Below are 27,804 nucleotides of genomic sequence, written 5' to 3'. Positions count from 1 at the left end.
GTTAATTTGCATATTGCCCTGATTAGCCAATGGGAAGGGTAGCAGTCGTACGCCAATTACCATGTTTCTCTTTTATTAGATAGGATGCTCAAAGTCACTAATCATTTGAGAGATGCAAATCAAAATGACAGTGCGGTACCAACTCACACCTGTCAGAATGGCTATCATCAACAAATCAACAAATGACAAGTGAAGGTCTACTCTTGCATGAAATTCGTGCATAGGGCCTCTAGTTGGTTTATAAAAAAACCTAGATTTCTGGGTGTTAATTTTGTATCCCGCTACTTTGCCGAATTCATTTATTAATTCTAGTAGTTTTTTGGTGGAGTCTTTGGATTTTCTATGTATAATAACAGGTCATCTGCGAATGATGACGATTTTACTTCTTCTTTTTCAATTTGGATGCCTTTTATTTCTCTTCTTTGTCTGATCGCCATGGCTAGCACTTCCAGGACTATGTCAAACAGGAGTGGTGAGAGTGGACATGCCTGTCTTGTTCTTATTCTTAGGGGAAATGGTTTTAGTTTTTGCCCATTGAGTATGATATTGGATGCAGGTTTGTCATATAAGGCTTTTATTATGTTGAGGTATGAGCCTTCTAATCCCACCTTGCTGAGAGTTTTTATCAAAAAAGGGTGTTGGATTTTGTCAAATGCTTTCTCTGCTTCAATTGATATGATTATATGGACTTTATCTTTCAATTTGTTTATGTTGTGTATCACCTTTATTGATTTGCGGATATTGTACCATCCTTGCATCCCTGGGTTAAATCCCATGGTGTATGATCTTTCTGATGTACTGCTGGATCCGATTTGCTAGAATTTTGTTGAGCATTTTGGCATCTATGTTCATGAGGATATTGGCCTATAATTCTCTTTCTTTGTGTTGTCTTTGTCTGGTTTTGGGATAAGTGTAATGCTGGCTTTGTAGAAAGAGTTTGAGAGTGTTCCTTCCTCTTAAATTCTTTGGAATAGTCTGAGGAAGATAGGTTTAGTTCTTCTTTGAATATTTGATAAAACTCCCTTGTGAAGCCATCTGGTCCGGGGCTTTTGTTTGTTGAAAGTTTTTTGATTACTGCTTCAATTTCCTCCATAGTTATCAGCTTATTCACATGTTTGATTTTTCCTGATTGAGTTTTGGAAGATTGTATTTTTCTAGGAATATATCCATTTCTTCTACGTTAACCAGTTTGTTGGAATAGAGTTGCTCATAGCATATTTTTTATGATACTTCATATTTGTGGTGTTTGTTATTTCGACTCATTCTTTTCTGATTTTATTTGGATCCTCTCTCTTTGCTTCTTGGTGAGCCTGGCTAGAGATTCATCAATCTTGTTTATACTTTCAAAGAACCAGTTCTTGGTTTCATTGATCTTTTTTTAGTCTCTATGTCATTTATTTCCCCTCTGATCTTTATTATTTCCTTCTGCTCTGGGTTTTTTTATTGCTCTCTTTGTAATTCTTCAAATTGCAGTGTTAGATGGTTTATTACAAGTTTTTCTTGTTTTTTGAGGTAGGCCTGTAGAGCTATGAACTTTTCTCTCAAGACTGCTTTCACTGTGTCCCATAGGTATTGGATTGTTGTGTTTTCTTTTTTTTAAATATATTTTATTTCGTTTTTACAGAGAGGAAAGGAGAGAGATAGAGAGTTAGAAACATCGATGAGAGAGAAACATCGACCAGCTGCCTCCTGCACACTCCCCACGGGGTGTGACCCCACAAGCAATCGGCGGATTGTTGTGTTTTCGTTGTCCTTTGTTGCCATGATGCTTTTTATTTCTTCTTTGGTCTCTTTGGTAACCCAATCATTGTTTAATGGCATGCTATTTAACTTCCAAGTGTTTGATTTTTTGTGATTGTTTTTATTATAGTTTTTCTGTACTAATAATAGCTTAGGTGGTCCTCGCACTCTCGTGTACAAGGTCGTCATAAGATGGCTGCGCACACAGCGGGGGTGGGACCCAGAGTCCTCTCTGCATGGTGAGGCGTGGAAGAGGCTAGTCCCAGCAGAGGAGGCGGGTTGCGGCAGGGGTGGGCAGTTGTGAGCGATCTGGCTGGCAGAGGAGGGCAGTTGGGGGCAATTGGGCCAGCAGGGGAGCAGTTAGGTGTCAATCAAGCTGGCAGGGGAGCACTTAAGGGGCTATCAGGCAGGCAGGCAGTTTATTATAAAGTTAAATATACACTTATTATTCAACCTTTCTACTCCTGGGATTGTGTTTATGAGAAATAAATGAAACTGTGTTCACACAAAAACCCTTTTGTGAATGTTTATAGTAGTCCTATTCATAATTGCTATTAACATATATAATTCAAATGTATACAAATTGTTGCAATCCATTCATACAATAGCATTATATTGAATAGTTAAAAGGAATAAACTCTTGATGTATGCAACTACTTGGGTGAATCTCAAAGGCAGTATGTTGAGGTCAATGACATACTCAGATTATATTTTGTATGATCCCATTTATATGAAAATCATTAGAAGTCAAAAGTATAGTGATGGATAAGACGTAAGTCCTTACCTAAGGTTACTGGTGTTGGAAGACTGTGGCTTATAAAGATGTAAAGAGATAGGATAAATGAGTATTTTTGATATGATGTAACTGGTATCTATCTATCTTGATTTTGGTGAGATTACACAAATCTATATATCTTAACATTCTCAGAACTCTACATATACACATAAAATAGAGAGGCTAGTTTTACCGTATAGATCACTTAAAAATGATAATTAATGATAAACAGAATAGAAAATTATTGGACATACAGGGTGGGCAAAAGTACGTTTACAGTTGTTCATATGGAAAATAATTCAATGATAAATAACAATACAAGAATGAACTCTGCATTTCCCATACTCACAACTGTAAACCTACTTTTGCCATACCATATACGTAGAGTCAAATAATTATTTCAGCTTTCTGTGTAATCAGCTGTTTAAACAATTTTTCCTTTATTTTGTAATTTCAGCACATCTAGGGTATATTTTTAATCCTGCTTCTGTTAAATAGGCTGAGGGTTGGCTGAAAGTAAAGACAGCACCAGATAAAGCACTGACCAGTTGGCTTCCCTGCAGTAGCATGCTTTCATTATGAAGGGCATTACATATATAGTTAAGATTAACAAATGTAACACCTGTGTAGTTACAATCTATCTATTTTTTCTTTGAAATTTAGTGGTTTTTTTAAGTCTAGGAAGTTACAGCATCAAATTTCTAAAGTATTCATGTATTATTATAGTGGTGCTGCTACTTGTTACATGTCCAGGAAGGTTTTCATAAATAGACTAGGGCATTTACTAGTAGAGCAGTAGAGCATTGAAGTGGCAGTGTGTCATTTGAGGTTAAATTGCACACTGTTAGGTTTTGAGAGTTTTTTTGTTTTGTTTTACATTAAAGTCTTTTCAGTTAATATCTGTCAGCCATTTTATAGATATGAATGGAGCTGATCAAGAGACTCTTGTTCTCAAACTATGTAAATACTGATAGATATTATGTAATAACACATTATGTCATAACGGATTTATAAATCATTTACATGATCAAATTTTTAAATTTTGTTTCTTTGATAAGACAAATTGTTATACCTTTCAATCACACTTTAATAAACGTTGATGTTTTTTGGCTATGAATATATTTTGTCAGAAATAAAATAGGCTAATGAAATATAAAATCAAAGCTTGTTACCAAAAAAGGTAAAAATGTGTAACAGCTTGACAAACTTTTAATAGAGCCTTTCAAGAATGCTCTTAAATAGCCATGATAGTGGTAGCAATTGAATGGCTACCTGTCTCGTAGCAGGTTGAAAGAAAAGAGAGAGGTAACAGAGGAGAGGTTTCATGGTGAAGTGCAGGCTCAGTGATTTCATGTGCTACCAAGTGTATTCCATCCATCCTTACATTTTATTGTGCTGCATTTCACTCTTTTCTTTTTTTGACTTGCAGATAAGTGTATTTTACTTAATTTAGCATATATCTCCACTTGTTGTCTTATTTGATGAATGTAACAGTTTGTGTACCAGGATTCATTGCATATATAGGCAGGTAGGCAATGGTCTTTTGAGATAGCATCTTCAGGAATATATTATCTAAAAGTGACAGCTAAATGTACCTGGAGTTGGAAACTTTTCGTTTGGATGTTTCTAATTTTGAACTGTGAAAAAATTTAACTCTTCTAACTTACTGTGAGATTTTTTGTGTGTGTATGTTGCTGGAAATTGTGTTGAGTGTAAAATTATCTTGAGTTGCACTTGAGTTGATTTCTTTTACAGTTTTATTCTTGCTATGATCACTCACATCTCCAAAGAGCTTTGTAGTGGAAAAAAACTAGCATTAAAACTATAGTATTAGATATTTTATATGTTTAATTATCTTTTGCAAGATTTCAATCTATTTCAATATTAAAGTAAGCTACCTAAGACATGAAAGTTTATGAAAAAGCCAAAAGACTCTCCCTCCCCTTACTGGCACCTTAAATCTTATTAGGACTTAATCTACTTCTGAATTTATTCTGACAGTTACTTTGCTTGTAGTGAGTGTTTTTTAAAGATCAAAAACATTTTTATAAAGGGATGTGTTGAATTTCTGAATGAATATAGAATATTTTATTTTAACACTATTAATTCCATTCTTAATATATTTAAACAACTCATCAAATTGAGGTACTTGCTTGTACAAAAGCAAATTGAAAAGTGATTTTCTATATTCTAAGAACCACTTTTGAACTGAACTTAGGTTATATATTTAATATTAATCATTTCAGTAATAAAGTAGGTCTATCTTTATGATATACTTTATCTTTAAATAAAGTACCTCAAATAATAAAATAATATTAAAATCAAGTAAAAATCTATAGTTATATAAATTTTAATGGAACCTAAATATAGTCATATTTTTTATTAGAAACAGAATTTACTTATATTTTTACATAGTTATTAAAATTATTTGGTGTTAATGGACCAAGACTGGTGTGTGTGTGTGTGTGTGTGTGTGTGTGTGTGTGTTTTAAGATAATATGGGCCAGAAAGCTCTGGACATTTTAATAAACATAGTAACTTGTTAAATGTATTATACTATTTTTTCAATTTTCCTAAGGTCTAGACCTTTATAAGTATACCACTTGAAATAAATATTATTTCCTAGTTTACTTGAAGCTTATTAAAAATTGGAGGATTGTTATTATTTTTAAGATATAACCCTAAAAATATTTAGTGTAATTTTCCATTAAAGGAGACAGAATTAAAAACGCTTTAACTGTTTCTGAAGTGGAATTGCTACGTACAGAACATCTGTTACAATGTCTTTTAAAAAGTTTAGCAATTTTACCTTATGAGATAAAAATCAGAGTACTTTTTATCTATCAAGTAAAAAAAATTTGTGAACATCTCTTTCCAGCAATTGCTACACTTTTCAAGAGATTTTCTCGTTTTGGCTGACACAGATACTTACTTTTGATTTATCCTATATATTTAGATCCTCTACAGTTGAACTGATGTGTCTAGACAGGAAGTGGTATGTAGGAGATATAGGAATGGGCTGAAGTATCCTTTATATTTGCCTTTGTATCTAGGGGAGTTGGAAATAGGCAAGAATGGAGAGAAATTTTGTATGGCAGTACACAGAATTTTGCAAGTTTATTGTGAGCCCTGCAGCAATCCGATGCATTTTAGTTACTGGTAAGTTTGTTAAATTATGTTTGAAAATGTACCTCTTCGAAGATGGCCATCTCTTTAGTATTACATCTACCATGTCAAATATATCTATTTTAAAGATTTAAAAAAGATATGGCATTGCTATTGCATTGGGTCTTAGGTATAAATGAATAATACCTTTGTTAGTGAATGAATTTGACTTTTCAATTTTTGTCATAGTTAAAATTGAAGTGAAATTAATATTATATGGGTATTATATCATGTGTTAAGATTTTGGGAAAATAAAATTAATATTTCTGGTTTTGTAATGAATCTCTAGTGTGTTTAGAAGTCTTGAGTTAATTCATTAGATGTTTGAGAAAGAGTTGTCTTTCTGACATAAAAAAATAAGAAAATCTGTGGCATCCTTTTAATTTTATATGGGTCTACACAGGAGGAAGATTTATCATAAGAAATACTTTGTGCATTTTTTTATGGACCATAGGGACCATTAGTGATGCTTTTTTGGTCTTTTTGGCAGTGCTGATATTTAGGAATCCTAGTCATCTTCCTCTCTAAATCACTAACTCAGATGTAGGTTAAAATTCCATGAACAGATTAGGAAATTGTGTGATCTCTATGCAGTCGCTGTCTTCATTCTTTTCAAACATGTAGACAGAAGTACTATGTATAATAGTACGTAAGCAGTTATTTGTGAAGTGGCTTTGACTATTGATACAATTCATTTAAAATGGACTAGATTGCTTTTAATAGCTGTTCTTTTTTTATAGAAACATTTAAAAAATCCCAAGGAATTCCTTGGGAGTTGTGTTTTTCTTGTAAATATCTACCTTTGGTTTTTAGGACAGAGTAAAACAATATCATTGATTTGTAATACTAGTTTACTTGTTTTTGTGGTTTAAAGATACAGGCCAAATAATGTAATAGAATTTTAATTTCCTGTAATGAAGTACTTTGTTTTCAAATGTACTATATATTCTTTTTCTAGCTGAAATCTGTTAAACGATTGATTTTTACAATAATGATAATTTTTGTTAATTATTTTTATGAGAATCTTTTTCTAATTTGAACAAGTATAACCTCAATGTTAGAGAAAAGTATTGTTTATAATTTTTATTGAAATCAGAAGAGCAACCCTCAGGTAGGTCAGGTAAGTGCCCATGACGCTCAAAACCCTGAGCCAGCTGGCCAGGGCTCTCTGGATATTTTTTACAAAAGTATTTTTTTTTAAATAACTCCAGAGAATATAATAACTTTAGATAATTTAGGGGCCTTAGTAATTTTCAAGTTTTCCTCATTACCAGATTTTCTTAATTTCTTTTAGGAATGAGTACTTGTGTATTAAAATATATTTAGAAATTTGAGGCTTTACCCATGCTTGTGAATATAAATAGGAAATTTAGGGTCCTTGTAAAGCACTTTAAATAGATATTATTTTAATAGGTGGTAAAGTCTGGCTTATATCATTTATTGCTATAAACTATGGTAACATATAACTAGAAATATTGTCATGTATGAATGCTGCTGTTTGAAAATTGTTCTATGTAACTTCCTGAAGTAATATATTACCACAGCTTAATTAATTGTAATACTTTGTTTTTCTTTTGTTTCTTCATTCAGTTACCACATCAAGTGTTTTATGTTTGTCTGGCACATATCTTTATGTGCTTTTATGTGTTGTATATACATTGTGTTATTGTCACTTTTAATTTTAATATTACATAAATCATTTCTTTTCTCTGCTCTCATGAACTTTCCTGAGGGCATTTAGGGACATAAGTAACATGTTTCATTTGTCCCCAGGTATATATTTTTTATTGACCCTTACCCAGAAGTGAGGATATTTTTTCCATTGATTTTTTTTTTTAGAGAGAGTGGAAGGGAGGGTGAGGGGAGAGAGAGAGAGAGAGAGAGAGAGAGAGAAACATCAGTGTGAGAGACACATCCATTGGTTGGTTGCCTCCCGCATGCACCCTGACTGAGGACAGGAGTGGGGGATGGGGGAGTGGGGATTTGGGGAGGGGTTAAACTTGCAACCCCCAGGTAGGTCAGGTAGGTGCCCATGACCAGTAGTTGAACCTGTGATCCTCTAGTGTACAGCTGACGCTCTAACCACTGAACCCTGCTGGCCAGGGCTCTCTGGATATCTTAAGAGTCTCATGCTCGACCGACTGAGCTAGCCGGGCACTTCCTCTCTGGATATCTTTAAAAAAAGTAATAAAAATAGGTCTAAATGAAAGGTTTATTGAAAAAGTCAGTGTGTTCTTCCAAAACAATCTTGCATACCTATTTAAAATTCTCTAAGATAACATGTTCTTTAAAACAATATTATGATAAAGTCTTTATTATGATGAAGTGACATTTTGGGGTGTGTTTCTTATGTTAAATTTACTTGAAACAGGGAATATATATGAGTATAGGTAAACTTAGATGTTTTGCCTTCGAACATAAAAAAAAATCTACACAGTTATTTGTTGATTATGATATTTAATTTTAAATAGATGAAACGAGTTTTCTCATGTTTGTAAGAAATATATTATTGTATAAATAAGGTATAATAATCATTGTCAGCAAAACAGATTTGATTTAAACGTGGTTGTCTTTTGTCATAAAAATATTGAAATTGAACACTATTTATAATCAACAGTTGATGGTTATATAATGAAATTATCTGTACTTTACATGCAGTGCTACTCTTTTGGCTTTCCTGGTTGAACTGCTTAAAAGTTCGGTAGCTATGCAAGAACAGATGCTGGGTGGAAAAGGCTTTTTAGTCATTGGCTACTTACTTGAAAAGGTAAGTGATATGTAATGATGATTTTATTGTGTAGCCTTCAAAGGTGGACAACTGATAATCACTAATTATAGTTTTTCTATAGTTTCCTTTTCTATTAATTGTACAGAGGCTATATTTTAGGCTAATTCATAAACATTTTTATATTATGCACCTAGATGTAAGTGTAGACATTGAACTAAATTGGGTTAGAAATTTATATAATTAAGAAACTCTGAGTGAAAATAGAAACTTAAAAAAAAAATTTCACCTGCTTTTCTTCAAAGTTATAAGTTTGTTCTTAATTATTTTTTAATTATGGAAAACTGTTTCCTGTATATTGAGTATTGATAATTGCCTAGATTTATTGGAAATTACATTTTACATGAATGAGAATCTATAAAATGCATTTTCCACATAACTGCACATGACACAGTAACTATCAGGAATTACCCCTTACATAAACTTGTCATTTATTTACTAATGTTTTATCAGCATAATTTTAAAGAGCTTTTTTTTTTTAATCCTCACCCAAGGATATTTTTCCATTGATAATCAGAGAGAGTGGACGAGAGAGGGAAAGACAGAGAGAAACATTGATGTGAGAGAGAGACATCGATTAGTTCCCGCTACATGAGCCCTGACCAGGGTCCGAGCCAGGGAGGAACCTGCAACCAAGATATGTGCCCTTGACTGGAATCAAACCCGGGACCCTTTGGTCCACAGGCCTATGCTCTATACCAGTGATGGCGAACCTATGACACGCGTGTCAGAGGTGACACGTGAACTCATTTTTTTGGTTGATTTTTCTTTGTTAAATGGCATTTAAATATATAAAATAAATATCAAAAATATAAGTCTTTGTTTTACTATGGTTGCAAATATCAAAAAATTTCTATATGTGACATGGCACCAGAGGTAAGTTATTGTTTTTCAAAATGCTGACACGCCGAGCTCAAAAGGTTCGCCATCACTGCTCTATATACACTGAGCAAAACTGGCTAGGGCTAAAGTGAGCATTTTTTTTTTACACTAAAACTTAGCTTAAAATTAGAAATATTGTGAAAACACTTAAAATATAATAAATAGACTTCAGTACTTTCTCTTTCTCAGAATTAATGCCCTTAATACTGTCAATTTAGTGGATAAAAATATTTTCTTGCCCTAACTGGTTTGGTTCAGTGGATAGAGCGTAGGCCTGCAGACTCAAGGGTCCCAGGTTCGATTCCGGTCAAGGGTATGTACGTTGGCTGCGGGCACATCCCCAGTAGGGGGCGTGCAAGAGGCAGCTGATTGATATTTCTCTCTCATGGATGTTTCTAACTCTCTATCCCTCTCCCTTCCTCTCTGTAAAAAATCAATAAAATATATTTAAAAAATATTTTCTTGTGGTTTTTATTTGCATTTTTTATTTTGAATTAACATTGGATATATATATATGTGTGTGTGTGTATATGTATATATATATATTTTTTTATTGGACATTCATTGTTTCTCTTCTGTGAAGTGCTTATTTATGCCTTTGCCAATTTTCTGTATTACCTTCAATACCCCTACTCCTAGGCGGTCTATAATCTACTATTGGTCTCTGTGATCTTATGTATTCTAGATATTTCTTCTAAGTGGAATCATATAGTAGTTGTCCTTTTGTGAATGGCTTATTTCACTAAGCATAATGTTTACAAGATTCCTTATTGTAGCATATATCAGGACTTCATTCCTTTTTATGACAACAATATTCCATTGTATGTATTTATTGCATTTTCTTTATCTATTCATCTGTCAGTGGATATTTGTATTGTTTCTATCTTTTGGCTATTATAAATAATGCTGCCATGAATGGTCATATACAAATTTGTGTGTAGACATATGTTTTTATTTCTCTTGGGAAGAAGAAAAATCAATTATCTTACCTATAAGTTGATTTTCAGGGTCCTATTTTATATTTATTTAAGAAATTGACAGACTGTTTTCCAACGTAGCTCTACCATTTTACATTCTTTTTTTTTTAATATATATTTTATTGATTTTTTACAGAGAGGAAGGGAGAGAGATAGAGAGCTAGAAACATCGACGAGAGAGAGAGACACCGATCAGCTGCCCCCTGCACATCTCCCACTGGGCATGTGCCCGCAACCCAGGTACATGCCCCTGACCGGAATCGAACCCGGGACCTTTCAGTCCGCAGGCCGACGCTCTATCCACTGAGCCAAACCGGCTTCGGCCCATTTTACATTCTTATAAGCTATTGTATTTTTTTTATTCTAGCCATCTTAGTAGGTGTGAAATGGCATTTTAGTTTTTATTTACCTTTCTTTGATATCTAATGATAAATAAGCATCTCTTTATGTGCATGTTGCCTATTTATACATATTTTTGAGACATGTCTATTTAGAACTTTTGCCAATTTTAAATAATTTGAGTTATGTCTTTTTTATTATTGAGTTGTAGGAGTTTTTATTCTATATACTAATTCTTTATTAGATGTATGATTTCCAAAGGTAGTGTTCCATTCTGTAGATCACTTTGTGTTATCATTTGCATTTCTCTAATAACAAATTAAGTTTAGCATCCTATCTAATAAAAGAGAAAAATGGTAATTAGCTGTACATCCGCTACCCTTCCCATTGGCTAATCAGGGCGATATGCAAATTAACTGCCAGCCAAGATGGCAGCCAGCAACCAGTCAGCTTGAAGTGAACATGAAGCTTGTTTGCTTCAGTGACGGAGGATTCCAACGTTTCCCGCCTTCCTTGCCGGCCTCTGAGCTTGCAGTTTGAAACATTGTTACAAATATAGAAGCTAAACAAAATCCCAGAAACCTGCTTTCAGCCAGCTGGGATCTCAGAGCTGGAGTTGATACAGTGTTTCGATTATAGAACCCAAACCAACCAGATACCTGCTTTCAGCAGCAGGGGCCTCAGAGCTGGAGCCAGAGCTAAAGCTGGCCCAGAATAAAAAAAAAAAGAAAAAAAGGAGCAGTTGGGAGCTTCAGTCACCCGCCTGCCTGAAAACAGCCCTCAGCCCCTCACCCAGACTGGCCAGGCACCCCAGTGGGGACCCTCACCCTGAAGGGTGTGCGACCAGCTGCAAACAGCCATCATCCCCTCACACAGGCTGGCCAGGCACCCGAGTGGGGACCCTCACCCTGATCCAGGACACCATTCAGGGCAAACCAGCCGGCCCGCACCCATGCACCAGGCCTCTATCCTATATAGTAAAAGGGTAATATGCGTCCAAGCACCGGGATCAGCAGAGCCGCGAGGCCTCCCAGCACCAGGATCAGCATGACAGGGGGCAGCGCCCAAACCTCCTGATCGCCCTGCAGCTCTGTGTGTGACAGAGGGCGGGACCACAACCCCCTGATTGGCCCTGCTCTGTGTTGACAGTGTGCGGCGCCCCAACTCCCCCTTCCCCACGGGCCCTGCTCTGTGTGTGATGGAGTAGAGCCATAACCTCCCCATCGGCCCTGCCGGCAGCGCCCCACCCCCTGATTGGCCCTGCTCTGTTTGTGACAGTACGGAGCCTCAACCCCCCTGGTGGGCCCTGCTCTGTGCGTGACAGGTGGTGGCGCCGCAACCTCCCCATCGACCCTGCCTTGAGTGTGACAGGGGGCGATGGCCCAACCCCCCCCCCATTGGCCCTTCTCTGAGCCCGACCAGGGGCTGCACATAGGGATTGGGCCTGCCCTCTGCCACCCGGGAGCAGGCCTAAGCCACCAGGTCGTTATCTCCCAAGGGGTCCCAGACTGCGAGAGGGCACAGGCCTGGCTGAGGGGCCCCCCTCCCCCCCGAGTGCACAAATTTTTGTGCACCGGGCCTCTAGTATATTACATAAGCTGTGTGAAATTATAACAGGTGAAGGAGCTGGCTGAAGCTTTAAATATCCACTGATCTCTTATTTAATTGTATTCTCCTATCCATTAATAGTATTTTAGAATTTGAAAGTATTATATTCTTTTCATTAAAGTTCCTTTTAAAATGATAGCCCGATTCTTGCTGTTTTGTTTTTACTCAAATATTTGTTTTTGTCCTACTGTCTCTTGTAATCACTCAACTATTTGTTAGAACCATTTACTGTATCTTCTTAAAACATTAGTATGTAAAGTTAAGCTTTAAGGCTCATTTTGAATTTTATAGGATTGCTAGAGGCCCAGTGCACCTGTGCACCAGTGGGGTCCCTCAGCATAGCCTGTGGGGATCCCTTGTAGGTAACTCTTTGTCTCTTTTTTGCAGCCCTTATTGTTTTATCTTTGTTGTTAAAGATTTCCATAGTAATTATCATGTGTCTTGGTGTGGGTCTTTTTGGCTTCATCTTGTTTGGGACTCTCTTTGCTGATGAGACATTTTTCTTTCCCAAATCAGGGAAGTTTTCTGTCATTATTTCTTCAAATAGGCTTTCTAATCCTTGCTCCTCGTCTTGTCCTTCTCGCACCCTTATTATACAGGTGTTGCTTTGTTTCATGTTGTCCTATAGGTTTCTTACGCTCTCCTCCTGCTTTCCAATATTTCTCTCCAATTGCTGTTCACAGGGGGTGTATTTTTCTACCCTGTTTTCTAGCTCACTGATTTTGTCCTCCACTTCTTCTATTCTACTGTTGAAACCTTTCCATTGTGTTTTTTATTGTAGCTATATCATTCTTTATTTCCTCTTGATTCTTACATATGTTGATTTTCTCATTCAGCTGGTTGAGCACCTTTATTACCCTTCTTCTGCCCTTAGTCTGAATCTTTCTCTGACTTATTGCTTTCCTCTATTTCATTTAGTTCCTTTTCTGGTGATTCTTTTGTTAACACATTGTTTGCAGGTAGTTTTTATCCCATGCTAACAGGTGGCGCGAGCCATTTTTGCTAATTTTTTGCGCAAATGGCAACGTTCAGTAAAATTACTGAACTTTAGTTTACGTATTTATACGTTACCCGCATTCTACCGCTAGTCTATGAAAAAAAGTATTAATACATGTCCCGTGCTCTACTACACTGGTAGAACGTATAAATACGTAAAACATATAAATACATTTCTCACATACAATGTCTTAATATCCTTTGGATGTTATTTTTCTTGCCATTTTTGCTGTCTCTTTTGCCCTGGGCTTCCTTTTTGGGATCGAGGGGTTGAAGCTCCTAGTGGTTCAATGATTTTGAACTCCCTAGACCAAAGACTGGGTCTGCCTGAGTTTCACACCTGCATTGTCTCTACTCTTAATTGTACCCCCTTCTCCCATGGTTCTGGTCGCTCAGTTGTCCACTTCAGATTCTCGGGGTCGGTGATGGTCATGCACAATTCCTCTGGTGTGTGACTCCCTGTGATGCCCCAGAGCCCTCTGGCATGCAATTCACTGTGCGGCCCAGCATCCAAGGCAGAATGGTGCCCTAGGACCCTCTGGCAGCACACATGCAATGTGGTCCTGTGATCTGTGGCTGGGGACCACTGGTTGCACCAGCAGCTCTGATCTGGGCTAGGGAAGGCATGTCCCAGATGACAGCTCTATCTGTGTCTGGGGCTGAGCATGTGCCTACTGATAGCTGTCTGTGCTGGGGTGGGGGCGCACTGGTCTTTGGCTCTGTACTGGAACCAGTGATGGAGCTGGGTGAGGGGTACCCCTGGCTTACACTTACAGTGCATACCTGAAGCATGGGCTCCTGGGACACTGGGTTTCGGCTTCTGCGAGGAGGCACAGCTTGGGAGGTCTGTCTTAGGACCTGCCAAGCTATACTGCGCTGTTCACTGCCGGGGCACGGTGGTCGTTCCATACAGGTTATGGCTGGCAAGTGAATCAGTGTACAAGTCTGGTAGTGGTGTTGGAGGCCCATCTGGGTGTTGGTGTGCCTGCACTTTTGGCCTCCGTTGCTCTCCTCTTCAAGATGGCCTGGGCTCCCTGCTAAAGCAGTGCCGGCCTGGGAGTGCCCACGGCAGTAGCAGGGGTTCCCCATCTAGGAGAGTCCAAACTGCCAGTCCCTTGGCCTCCTGTGATATGTAACTGCCCCTTACTCCTCCACTAACACACCATAAACATCCACACATGCTCCTCTCGCTCCTTTAGTTACTCACACTCTCTCCCTCCCTGCTGTCCTGTCGGCCCCCATCTTTTTCTCTTCACTACTCTTCATTGTCTCCTACCCTGATTGATATATTGTTGTTAACTACTTGCATATTGTAATCATTTGAGTTTGTAAATTTCTTATGTAGAAGTATGAAAATGCATGGCATGCTGAAATCAAATTTATTGAGTTGTCCTTGTAACAAGCATGATGAATGTAGGTAATATCATACCTTAATAATCCTATACTGTTAGTTTGACTTTAATCAGTGGATAATAGAGATAAAGGTGTAATATGACCTGTGCTTTAGGGTTGAGTGGTAGGTGATTTTACTACCTTGGGGAGGCTGGTGATATTACGAACATGATCACTAGATAAAGAAGAAGTAATTTGTGTAGGTAGATACATTTTTTGACATTTGAGTTCTTATTATTAGCTTTTTTGAACACCTTTTCCTTTATAATATTTTCTACTGAATTATACTCTAGGTTAGCATTTTCAATTAAACAATAATACAAGTTTGATTATGCATAAAATTTTCCAGTAAAAAATAACTGGTGAAGTTAACTTTAATAATATATTTTATTTAATCTAGTATACTCAAAATATTTCCACTTCAACATATAATCAATATGAAAATGAGTAATTGGTATTTTGCTTTATTTCTTCATTCTAACTCTTCAAAGTACAGAATATACATAATTATGGCACATTTCACTTTGGACTAAACACATTTCAAGGGCTTAGTAATGACATATGACTAGTGGCTATTCTATTGGACAGTGAAGCTTTAAGGTTTGATTTGAATTTTGGAAAATCTATCATTTACCTAAATACTATTGGTTACAGGTTATGTATTGGTGATGGCAGTTGAAAATTCTTGATGGGAGAGCTCAGCAAAGAGATTTGTTATATGAAACTGTGGAAGCCTAAAATATCTAGGGAGAGTATATTTATTCAGAAGAAAGTTCCAAATAAATAATCTTCAGTAGTTTCCATGTTTTAAGTAAAGGACACTTAGGAGTAATCTGAGGCTAATGAATGCCAAAGGAGGACAGTATATTCAAGCAAATACTATGGATAGGTCAAGAAATTTTATGCTGTGCTTGGTGCAACTCATTTGTAACTTTAAAGAAAGGTTTCAGTAGGATGGTAACATCAGTTTATTTTCCCTGTGTGTTGGAGTTAACAAAAGCAGTTCTCTTTACTAATAACTTTTTTGTATGTATATGTATTATCATGATATTAATTTTTTAAACTTTGTGTTTTTTTTAATTTCCCCCATCAATTTCTACAAAAAAGGAATAAAACAATTTATTATTCATAACATATTTTATTTAGTTAGCTTGAATTAAGTGGTATTTTTTAAACAGATATTTACCTATATCTGCTGTTATCCTAGAAAGAGCTTCAGATAACAAAGTATCATTTAGAAAATTATCTTAAAATTCTAAGTTTCCAAATAAAATTAAAATTTAAATATCAAAAGAAATTTAAAGTTTTTTAATTTTGTATTTAAAGTATTAGTGATAGCATATGAAAAATTAGTATATATTTATGTTAAGTCAACAATTTTATACTTTGGTATTATGCATAGTTTTAGTTTGAATTTCTGTTTTCTTTCTTCAGTCCTCACGAGTTCATATAACTAGAGCTGTCCTAGAGCAATTTTTATCCTTTGCAAAATACCTTGATGGATTATCTCATGGAGCACCTTTGCTGAAGCAGCTTTGTGATCATATTTTATTCAACCCAGCCATCTGGATACATACACCTGCAAAAGTATAAATTTATTCTTATTTACTTTATTTTATTTTATTGTAATGTTATAAGTAACTAGAGGCTCAGTGCATGAAATTTGTGCGCTCTGGGACATATTTTATGATTTTGAGCTGCCTTTTGCAATTTTCAAATCTTCCACATAACTTTTTATAAATAATGTTTAAATTCTGACTTTTATTACAGTTTATTATGTTCATTATAGTGCTAATCTCAACCTTGAAGTTTGCTCACTATTTCAACAAGGTGTTTGACTTATCTTTTCTCTATTTACATGGTTAGACTTCACATATTGTGGCAATGGGTTACGATATTTTGAAGTTACATTAGACTTTTAAGATATATGACAATAATATGTACTTTTTGCAAATATGACATAACTATCTGATATTCTTTGCTTTTTGAGCTGCTGAATTGTACTTTGATTTAGGCTTTCATCTAATTGACTTTTTAAACAATTTGATAATCCTAAATATTTATTTTTAACCTCATAATATATGCTACTTGCTAGGCCTTTACTAATTTTCATTTAACTTAGAATAGAGTGGATATGTATAATATAAACACTTCAAACTTTGAAAATTTATTTTAATGGTCTGTTAATATTTTGTGAATTAGGTTCAGCTTTCTCTATACACTTATTTGTCTGCTGAATTTATTGGAACTGCTACCATTTATACTACCATACGCAGAGTAGGAACAGTGTTACAGCTAATGCACACATTAAAATATTACTACTGGGTCATTAATCCTGCTGACAGTAGTGGCATTACACCTAAAGGATTAGGTAAGTATAATCCTTATCTGTACATTACACTGTACTAAGATTGGTCTATGTTCTGAGTACTGTTATAGTTAACAGATATGCTTGGTTATGAAAATATCACTCAACTTTTGTCTTTCTTATATAATAAATTGCTATATTGAAAATTTTTTTGGTCAAGAAGTTTATATTTCTGCAATATTAAACTATTTTTAGAAAAAGGACAGGTAAAATAAATAATATTCTATCTTGTATCCTATATACTTATTGTGACTAAGGAAATATATTCATAATATTAAAAACAGATAAATGATATTGGTCATGACCCATGAATTCTGATATTCTTTCAACATTTTGAAATTGTTTACTTTCTTTATATTTGTTTCCAACTTCACAGTTTCTTACAAGTATAGTAGAAGCTAATTATTCACTGCAATGGGTTGTTTAAAATATACTGACAATTATTTTCTAATTATATAAAAATACATACTTATCATAAAAAATATAATAATATAAAAGAAAAATTATTCATAACCCAAACATCAGGAATTAACTTACAATTTTGGTGTGTGTTCTTCCACTGTTTCTCATTGAATAAATATGAGAAATATTTAACCTCTTAAAGAATGAAGGTTTTCTTGATTTTTGCATGTTTTTGTTTTCTTAGCTCTGCGTAGTATTCTAAGAGGATGTGCCATTTACCTATTTCTAAAGTTTTGATTCTATAAGTAATCAAATCTACAGATAATTCAGTGATTGATTTCATTGTACATTATTACTTATCTCTACCTTTGATTTGTTTAGAATTTCTGAGAAAGGGTCTCATAATAAATATTGTCAGTTTTTTTCAGAAATATTATACCAGTTTATAATTTCACCAGTAGTATGTTAGAGTGCTTTTCTCAGCATATTCATAATCGCATTGCAAATTCCCATCATTTTATAAAAAATTTTTGATAGGGCAAAATAGCATTTCACTATTTTAATATTCATTTATCAGCTTGCTTTTATGTCTTTTATTGATGGGACTCTAAAAATTGTGATATTTGCACTCAGATATATTATTCTATCTTTGTGCCTTTTTCTATTTTTTTTTACAACTCAGTAATGCCTAAAATCTACTGAATGTTCACAATGAGTTGGATTCTGTGCTAAGCTTTTTACATGTTAATTTTTAAAGTTTATATGTAATATATTCTATATACATATTTACACATGCACATAGTACTATATCTAAATATAACTATTTTATTAATATCACTCACATTTTGTATATTGGGAGGAGAAGTTAGAGTACTAAAATTTGAATCATGTTTATCTGACTTAGAGCACTTGTTCTTTTTTTTTTTTTAATATATTTTATTGATTTTTTTACAGAGAGGAAGGGAGAGAGATAGAGAGCCAGAAACATCGATGAGAGAGAAACATCGATCAGCTGCCTCGTGCACATCTCCTACTGGGGATGTGCCTGCAACCCAGGTACATGCCCTTGACCGGAATCGACCCTGGGACCTTTCAGTCCACAGGCTGACGCTCTATCCACTGAGCCAAACGGGTTTTGGCTAGAGCACTTGTTCTTAAACACTACCTCCGATAGAGTGTTCTTTAATTAGGAAAATCATATTTTCACACATTTATTTCTGCTTCAAATAAATAATTTCAAATTTATGGTATATTTGTAATAATTGGACAGGAAAACATATTTCCTAATATCTTACATTTTACCACATAGACTTTATCATTCTATACTTTTATGTAAATGTAAACACATACATATGCATTTTTTTAATCATTTGAGAATAAATTGTATGTACGATGCCCTGTTACCCCTAAATACTCTACTGTTTATTTCCTAAAACATAAGGGCTTCACTTATATAACCAAAGGCAACCATAAAATCAGGTAATTGACATTAAAATAATACTATAATCTAATCCAGAGATCCAATTGAAATTAATTCAGTTATCCCAATAATATCCTTTCTAGGGGAAAAAATGAATCATTTCCCCCTTCTGATTCCCAATGGAGGTTATTTTATTGCTCTTAGTTGCCTTGGTGTTTTAATATTCTTTGATATGGAATAGTTTGTTTAACATTTCCTTGATATTTTTGACTAATACTATCAAATTAAGTTTTAGAATGTCCCTTAATTTGCATCTCTTTGATATCTTCTCATGAAGATTTAGAATTTCAGTTTTGGAAATAATTACATAGAAATCATATTAGTTCTTTCTCATTGCATCATATCAAGGGGCACATGATGTTGAGTTGTCTTTTGCTACTGGTATTAATTTTGATCATTTGATTATGGTGGTTTCTACCAGGGTTCTCTTTTTAAAAACTTTTATTGAACTTATTGGGGTGACATTGGTTAATAAAATTATATAGGTTTCAGGTGTACAATTCTATAATACATCTGTATATTGTAATGTGTGTTCACCACCCTAATTCAAGTATCCTTCCATCACCCTTTATCCCCCCTTTATCCTCTTCTAACCTTCCGTCCCCTTTTCCCGCTCATAATTACTGGGGAAAAAATCATACCGTTTTTTGAGTTTTGTTGTTGTTGTTGTTGTTGCTTAATCCCTTCACTATTTCAACCATCTCTCAACCCCACTTCCCTCTTACCCTCTGACAGCTGTCAGTCTTTTATCTGTATTTATGAGTCTGTTTCTGTTTTGTTAGTTTCTTAATTATAAAATTACTTCTTTCTCTTTTATAAGTATTTCATGGGAAAATACATTGAGATATGTAAATATCCTGCTTTCGAAACAAACTCACTGATTCATCTATAACTCTTGTCAGAATGGATTTTTACTATGAATGCTGCCAAGTAGCAATATTTTTTAGCATTTATTTCTTTGAATTCTACTGTAGAAATAACTCATTTTTCTACTCCATTTATTGATTTGCTCATTTTTAATATTAGTATACATTTTTCAAGGTTTCCTATTTTATTTAGTATGTTGTATCAATAGTTGGTAGGCTTTCTCAGGGAAGGGCCAGACAGTAATTATTTTAGGTTTAGGGAACCTTAATATTTCTATTGCTGATAGTTTAGTTTGCTACTGTTTTGCAAAACAGCCGCCCCCCCCAAAAAAAAAACCCAAATCCAAAACACTATAGTATGTATATGAATGAGTATGGGGTGGTTCATGAAACTTTAAAAAATCTGCCTTGATGTAACCCAAAGACTATCCTATCCCCTCAGTTGTATGATCATTTATTTTTATTTTCAAGTTGTCTCAGATTTTGCCACTAGGAGACCCTTCACTTGAGTTCTTGGGTTTTTATGACTGATGTCCATATTTTGTTTTGGTACTTCCTTGCCTTCCGGTATAAGATGACCTTTGTTCATCTTATACTTTTCTCATCCCAGTCCTGGATTCACCCATTTCTTCAAGGAGCCCTGGATTGTTTTGGTAAATATAGTTTTTAGAAACCAGAATTTCAGTGTTAAATGTGCTTGTTGTATTTATTCTTCTTTGGTGTCATTGGCTTCTGGGCATTTTTAGTGAAAAGGATGCAGAAATATAAATACATGCATTCATCCAAACTGATCTAACTATATTAAAAACTGTGAGTTCATACCTTCAATTCTAGCCCAAAATTATGTGGTTCAATATAACCTCAAATGTATTATATTTTAGCTTTCTTCCTTTAATAGTGAGAAATCTTACTCCCAGTATCTTTAATATATTTGTATTAGAGGCCTGATGCATGAAAATAATTTGTGCAGTTGGCGGGGGAAGGGGGGGGCGATGTCCCTCAGCCCAGTCTGTGCTCTCTTGTAGTCCAGGAACCCTCAGGGGATGTCCACCTGCCAGCTTAGGCCCCCTCCATGGGGGATCGGGCCTAAACTGGCAGTCAGGCATCCCTCTGGTAGCCTGGGAGCCCTTGGGGGATGTCCACCTGCCAGTTTAGGCCCACTCCCTGGAGGATGGGGCCTAAGCTGGCAGTTAGACATCCCTCTGGCAGGGGGGAGTGGGCTTAAGCCACAGTTGGACATCCCTAGCACTGCCACGGAGGTGGGAGAGGCTCCTGCCACCACTGCTGCGCTCGAAGCCATCATCCCAGCTTGTGGCTGAGCGGAGCTCCCCCTGTGGGAGCGCACTGACCACCAGGGGGTAGCTCCTGTGTTGAGCGTCTGCCCCTTGGTGGTCAGTGTGCGTTATAGCAACTGGTCGTTCCCAGTCGTTCCACTGTTTGGGTCAGTTTGTATATTACCCTTTTATTATATAGGTTTATTATGTAGGATATTTGCATATTCTACATTATAAAACCAGTGTTCTGGCACCTACACCATCACCTTCTTAGCAATGACATGCCACTTGGCTCTGACACTCCTTCCACAACTTTAACTCTGGATGATCCTTATTGCCTCCTTGACTTCCATTGTTTCTTTGCCACTGCATACCACTGACCTCTATTGTTTCCTGCCTTGCCCTGATGGTTGTTGCCTCCTGGTCCATGTCAGCCTCTTGTGTTTCCTTGGCCTCTGCTACCTTCTGAACTCTTAGGCCCTGCTGTCACTGGCCACAGAAAAGAGAAACCAAATATATATATACATATACATACATATACATATACATATATACATATACATATACCTATACGTATACATATACATATATCCTATATAATAAAAGCCTAATATGCAAATTGTCCCCTTGGGCGGTTGTTCAATTGGGAGACCTGGAGTTCGACTGCTCGCTAGGGGGCAGCATGGCACTGGCAGCAGGTGGCAGTGGAGGTGCTGCCGGCCCTAATGGGCCCCAATGAGAGTGGAACCTTGGCGGAATGGTGGACAAGGTGAGTGGGTGGCACCAGGCAAAGGCCGGTGCAAGCGGGGTCCCAGTTGCCCCACTGATCGCTCTGCAGACAGCAACTAGCAGCGGTGGTGGGGGATGGGGTTGCCACCCGGCTCCCAGGCACTGAGGGAGCCTGGTGGCGCCCCAGCCTGATAGATTGCCCTGCAGGTGGGATGGTGGAGCAGGTGAGGGGGCGGCACCAGGCCAAGGCGGGATGCCAGGCGGAGCTGCAAGTCTGGGGTGCGCAAGCTGGGGCTGTGAGGCTGGAGGCATGAGCTGGGGCCCGATCTCCACAGGCCACCCCGAGGGACCCCACCCGTGCACGAATTCGTGTACCGGGCCTCTAGTGTGTGTGTGTGTGTGTGTGTGTGTGCATTCTTTATTGTTGAAAGTATTACATAGGTCCTCCTTTTGGGAAGATATTTTTTTTCTTTTTTTTCCTTTTTTTTCTTTATTGATTAAGGTATTACATATGTGTCCTTATCCCATCATTGCCATCCCCCCCCCCATTTTTTTGTTTAAAAAATATATTTTTATTGATTTTTAGAGAGAGAGGAAGGGAGAGAGAGGGAGAAACATGGATGTGAGGGGAAAAACATTACGGCTGCCTCCTGCAACCTGGACATATGCCCTGACTAGGAATCGAGCCAGCAACCTTTTGGTGCGTGTGATGACGCTCAACCAACTGAGCCACATAAGTCAGGGTGAACATGTCTTTTTCTTTATGCTTTGATTTATTTTTTCAAACTGTAGTTTTGTTAATTAGTTGTTTTAAACAATTGTTGCTGTTAATCCTCACCTGAAGATATTTGTTCCACTAATTTTTAGAGAGAGTGGAAGGGAAGTGAGTGGGAGAGAGGGAGAGAGAAACCTCAATTTGAGAGAGACACATCAATTGGTTGCTTCCTGAACCACCCCGACTGGGACCATGGATAGAACCTGCAACCCAGGTATGTGTCCTTGACTGGGAATCAGACCCATGACCCTCAGGTGCACAAGCCAATATTCTAACCAATGAGCCATGCTGGTATTATATGTGTAAATATAAAATGAACATCTTTTCTAATCCATCTGAAATTTTGTTACTTAGTGTTATGTGAAATTCTGACTTGAAACTTGTAGTTTTATTTTATCAATACTCTTTTAAACTAAAATGCTTTAAGGACACATTAAATATACTTTGTCCTTCATTAGCTTTTTTATTGAACTTTTCGTGAAGTATAATCTTTTTTGCTTTGATTCTGATTAGCACTTTTGTTTCTTAAATTGTTATTTTATATGGTTCACTGTAAAAACATTTATATTATAAATATCATAGAAATACATGAACTTGGTAGCAAAGGGAATAATAGAAAATTTTATAAATAAAAAATAATATTCTCCCAAGGAGCCAAGATTATCAACCTTACATATGCTGTCTTATGTTATTGATACAATAACATGATCAAAAAATAGTGATTATTGATACAATAACATGATCAAAATATACTAACTCTTTGTAGGGAATGTCAATCAAATAGTAACAACTTTAGAGAATAGATATAAATTTCTAAATATTTATTTATTTAAACTGAAGTAATATAGTCTCTTGATTATGAAGTGTCTAGATATTTTAACTAAAACATGCCATATTTTTTCCTGCTCATGTATATACATAGGTGTTTCAAGTTATAGGTGTTTTTAATATATTATAAACACAAAGTGGTATTATATGTGTAAATATATAAGTAACACTAAGCTTAAGAAATAGAACATTATCCTAAGCCTGTCTGAAGGTGCACACACCTTTCTCCCCTTTCCAGCCCAGAGATTACCCCATCTTTAATTTTATGTTCATTGTGCTTTTACTTTACTTGAGTACTTTTTATTTTTTACTATGCTTGACTCCTTTGCTATTTATGTCTGTATTCCTAAAGTATTGCTTAGCTTCTGTGTTTTACATGAATAGTATTATCATTTGTTTTGTCATTCAGTTTTATATTTGTAAGACAAATTTATTTGTATTTTATTTTGTAAAATTAGTTCATATTATTCACATACATAAAATTTATACATACCTATATATTTCTATGCAACCTGCTCTTTACATTGTGTAATATATAACAGTAGTAAATAATTACATATAACATTTACTGAGTACTTACAATTAAAATGGACCAGGCACTATTCTAATGTCTTTACATATGTTGATCTATTTAATTCTCATAAAATATCCTATGACATAAGCACTATTATTACCCTCAACTTAATAAAAATATTCATGTATTAAGGTAATATAAAACTTGTCCAATTTCATTAAATAGTGGCAAATTTATAAATAAAACTAAGATAATTTTACTAAGATACTGGGATTGGATGGGAGATGTGATCAGAGATAGGGCGAGGATTCTGTTGTTCTGGTGCCACAGCCAATGTTTAAATATTCAGGGATTTTATAAACTGGTACTTAACCATTGCTGCCTTGAACTTGAAATCAATCATGTTGGGAATATTTATATAACAGAAATAGAAATCTGCAAATGACCTAAATCAGGACCTCACTCTCCACTTTGTACAGTTCTTTCCCTGCACTCAACTGGTTAATGGGTTTCCCTGCCAGTCTGCTCTCAGTGTTCAGTTTCTTCACCTAAAAAGCTGCTCTCAATGTTCAGTTTCTTCACAATAGGTGTTCATTTTATAATAATTCATTAAATTGTACATTTATATCTTCTGTATAAGTGCTATTTTTTCACAGTGAAAAATATTTTTTAAGAATACGTAATACCAAGTGTTGATAGGGAGGATAGGGTACTTTGTACTATTGACAAAGTGGGGCAAAGATGTAGAAGGCAGTCTTGGAAAATGGGGAAGATATTTCTTTCTCAAGAATAAAAAGAGTGGATTATTTGAATGTTAATTTGCTTTCAGATATAATAATCTACATGTTAATTTTTGCTGAATAAATAAGAGATGTTAGAAATGACACATAAAGGGACTGTTGTTTTAAAACTTACAGAAGGGCTATATAAATCCTGGTTACATTAAGGAAAGTTTGATGTTTAAGGACTATCATGGTTCTAGCTACCTACCTTAAAGATATAATTTAATTTTTGTATATTATATATATTACATGTGCTTATTGTATATTCTTATTTTTTGGTAATAAAATATTTGTAGTTAATTAATTTGAAATTTAGATATTATGATGTAATTAATATATATGTATCATTTTCATTTATTGACTCACAAGCATTTATTGAGAGTCCACTATAATATGTATTTGGTATATACAGGTGACAGAAGAAAAGACCTGCAAACCAATAATTACGATAGAGTATCGCTTTTTCTATGTTTTGTTTTTTAAATGAAGACCAGTTTTAGGATGGAAGAAGTATTGGGAAACCTTGGATTTGAAGGGGAAAAGGGAACCAACCTCTTAAGTTAATAGAAGTGGGAAAAAATATCTGTGTAACTACTTGATGATTATTCATTTATCAATGTATAGTAATGTAATTTTTTAAAAGTAATTCTTTCCCTCAAATCTGACATTTAGTAAGTAATTTGAAATTGCTAAAACTCTGAAAAATTAATGTTTAGATTCTCTGATATAATTGAAATTATGCGGCATTAGTAGTAATGAATATTATAACAAATATAACTATTAAAGAATTCCATACTATCCTAACATTATTGCATTGAGCTTATTTAATATCATGACATTTTTTCCTGTTTTTCTTTTTTTTTCCTTTTTGTCTTATTTCAGATGGTCCGCGGCCATCACAAAAAGAAATTATATCACTACGGGCATTTATGCTACTTTTTCTGAAACAGCTAATACTAAAGGTAAAATAATTTTATGTAATTCAGAATTACAATATATTAGGTGAAAAGGAATTTTTGGTATAGTTTAAAATCATCATAAAATTAGCACAAAAAATTCATGGATTGCTTTCAAAATTTTATAAATCTTAGTATTAACTTTTGTTGAATTTTACTTTTTGTTAACTACTTTTTGAGATCCTCTGTATTAAGCGTTATAGCACAAAGGCAAGGAACATGTGAATATGAAACAAGAATAAAGATTTTATTCCAGAAAATTGTGTATCCTCTTTTAATAAGGCTTAGATTAATGTATTTTATCAAAGTAGGATTTTTAAAAGAATAATATTTTTAAAATGGAAAATAAAGATAAAATTCTCAGTATTGTGAAGTTTTATAGTAATTTGCATTATTTTATAATTTTATTTAATTTTTAGTGATTTAATAATGGAAGGGAGAGGGAGAGAGAGAAACATCAATGATGAGAGAGAATCATTGATTGGCTGCCTCCTGCATGCCCCCCCAGGTATGTGCCCTGACTAGGAATGGAACTTGACCTCCTGGTTTATCGGTCGATAGTCAACCACTGAGCCCCTTGGCAGGGGCAGTAATTTGCATTATTTTAAGAAAAGAGTATATGTTAAAAAATAGTGATTATTGATACAATAACATGATCAAAATATACTAACTCTTTGTAGGGAATGTCAATCAAATAGTAACAACTTTAGAGAATAGATATAAATTTCTAAATATTTATTTATTTAAACTGAAGTAATATAGTCTCTTGATTATGAAGTGTCTAGATATTTTAACTAAAACATTACTTCTTTTAAGTTTTTAAAAATTTCTTTAAAAATGCTCATTTTGATGCCTTTAATTAAAGTTTTAATTTTAGATTTAACTTAATACTGTTTTTAAACATTAGGATCGAGGGGTCAAAGAAGATGAACTTCAGAGTATATTAAATTACCTACTTACAATGCATGAGGTAGGACATGGTCTGGGTCTTCTATTTTAATTATTTTATTCAAAGCATAGCATAAAGTTTTAACTAAATAAATTTTTGTTATTCTTATGCAGGATGAAAATATTCATGATGTATTACAGTTACTAGTGGCTTTAATGTCAGAACATCCAGCCTCAATGATACCAGCATTTGATCAAAGAAATGGAATAAGGTATGAGTATAATATTAGTATTTTAATAGACTTTAATTGCGTACAGTTGTGCTTTATAGAATGGACCCTATTCTATGAACTTTTGAATAAATATAGCAGTCTTACTCATTAAAGGGAAATAAATGGAGGAAGCTGCTATATAACCTCCAAAACTTACCTGATGAGGTGTATAGAAAATGGATCTCAGGTCTCAAGAAGAGTAATTAAATCATTACTATACTGGAGAGTATTATTCTAAGAAATAAGCCAGTCAGAGAAAGACAAGTATCACATGATGTCACTTATATGTAGAATCTAATGAACAAAAATAAACTGTTGAACAAAATAGATCCAGAGACATAGAACCACGAAACAGACTGTGGAATCTCAGATGGAAGGGGGTGGAGGGACAGAAAGAGATTAACTAAAGGACTATCTATATATATAAAAGCCTAAGTGACCATTCAACTGTTCAACCGGTAGCTATGATGTGCACTGACCACCAGGGGGCATGTGCTCCGACCGATAGGTTAGCTTGCTGCTGGGGTCTGGCCAATAGGGACTGGGCAAGATGGGCCGGGCACACCCTGGAGCCCTCTCTCAGTCCCTCCCCACCCGGCCAACCTACTGTGGTACCTCCCCAGTTAGCTGGCCCTGATCGGCCCCAATGAGGACTGGGTGACATGGGCCAGACACACCCTGGTCCCTCCCTGGCCCCAATCGTGCACCGGTGGAGTCCCTCAGCCTGGCCTGTGCCCTCTTACAAGCTGTGACCCCTCAGGGGATGTCCGCAGGCCAGGTTGAGGGACCCCACCGGTGCAAGGATGCACAGGGCCACTAGTATGCATATATGCATAACCCATGGACACAGACCATAGTGCAGTGAAGGCCTGGGAGTGGGTGAGGGGTTCAATGGATGGAATTAAGGCGACATCTGTAATACAACAATAAAGATAAATTTAAAAATATAAAGATATTTCAAGAAGTGGGAAGAGCAACTCGTTTTTTTGCAGGAAAATGAGAGTATGGTAT

General features: G+C 35.5%; 1 protein-coding gene across 1 annotated transcript in view; it reads left to right on the top strand.

The window, feature by feature from the left end:
• Positions 1 to 27,804, top strand: part of NBEA (neurobeachin) — a gene marked incomplete at its 3' end in the record, with an annotated part of 537,034 nt that overhangs the window by 193,851 nt on the left and 315,379 nt on the right. The window contains exons 11-16 of the mRNA XM_015569799.1: positions 8,339 to 8,447; positions 16,094 to 16,246; positions 16,862 to 17,030; positions 25,560 to 25,639; positions 26,541 to 26,603; positions 26,696 to 26,793. Coding sequence (XP_015425285.1) covers positions 8,339 to 8,447; positions 16,094 to 16,246; positions 16,862 to 17,030; positions 25,560 to 25,639; positions 26,541 to 26,603; positions 26,696 to 26,793 — 672 coding nt within the window. The remainder of the gene's footprint in view (positions 1 to 8,338; positions 8,448 to 16,093; positions 16,247 to 16,861; positions 17,031 to 25,559; positions 25,640 to 26,540; positions 26,604 to 26,695; positions 26,794 to 27,804) is intronic.

Source organism: Myotis davidii, unplaced genomic scaffold (assembly GCF_000327345.1).
Source record: "Myotis davidii unplaced genomic scaffold, ASM32734v1 scaffold144, whole genome shotgun sequence".
NCBI lineage: Eukaryota > Metazoa > Chordata > Mammalia > Chiroptera > Vespertilionidae > Myotis > Myotis davidii.
The sequence above is the reverse complement of the archived record's forward strand: the minus strand, read 5'-3'. Positions and strand labels throughout refer to the sequence as shown.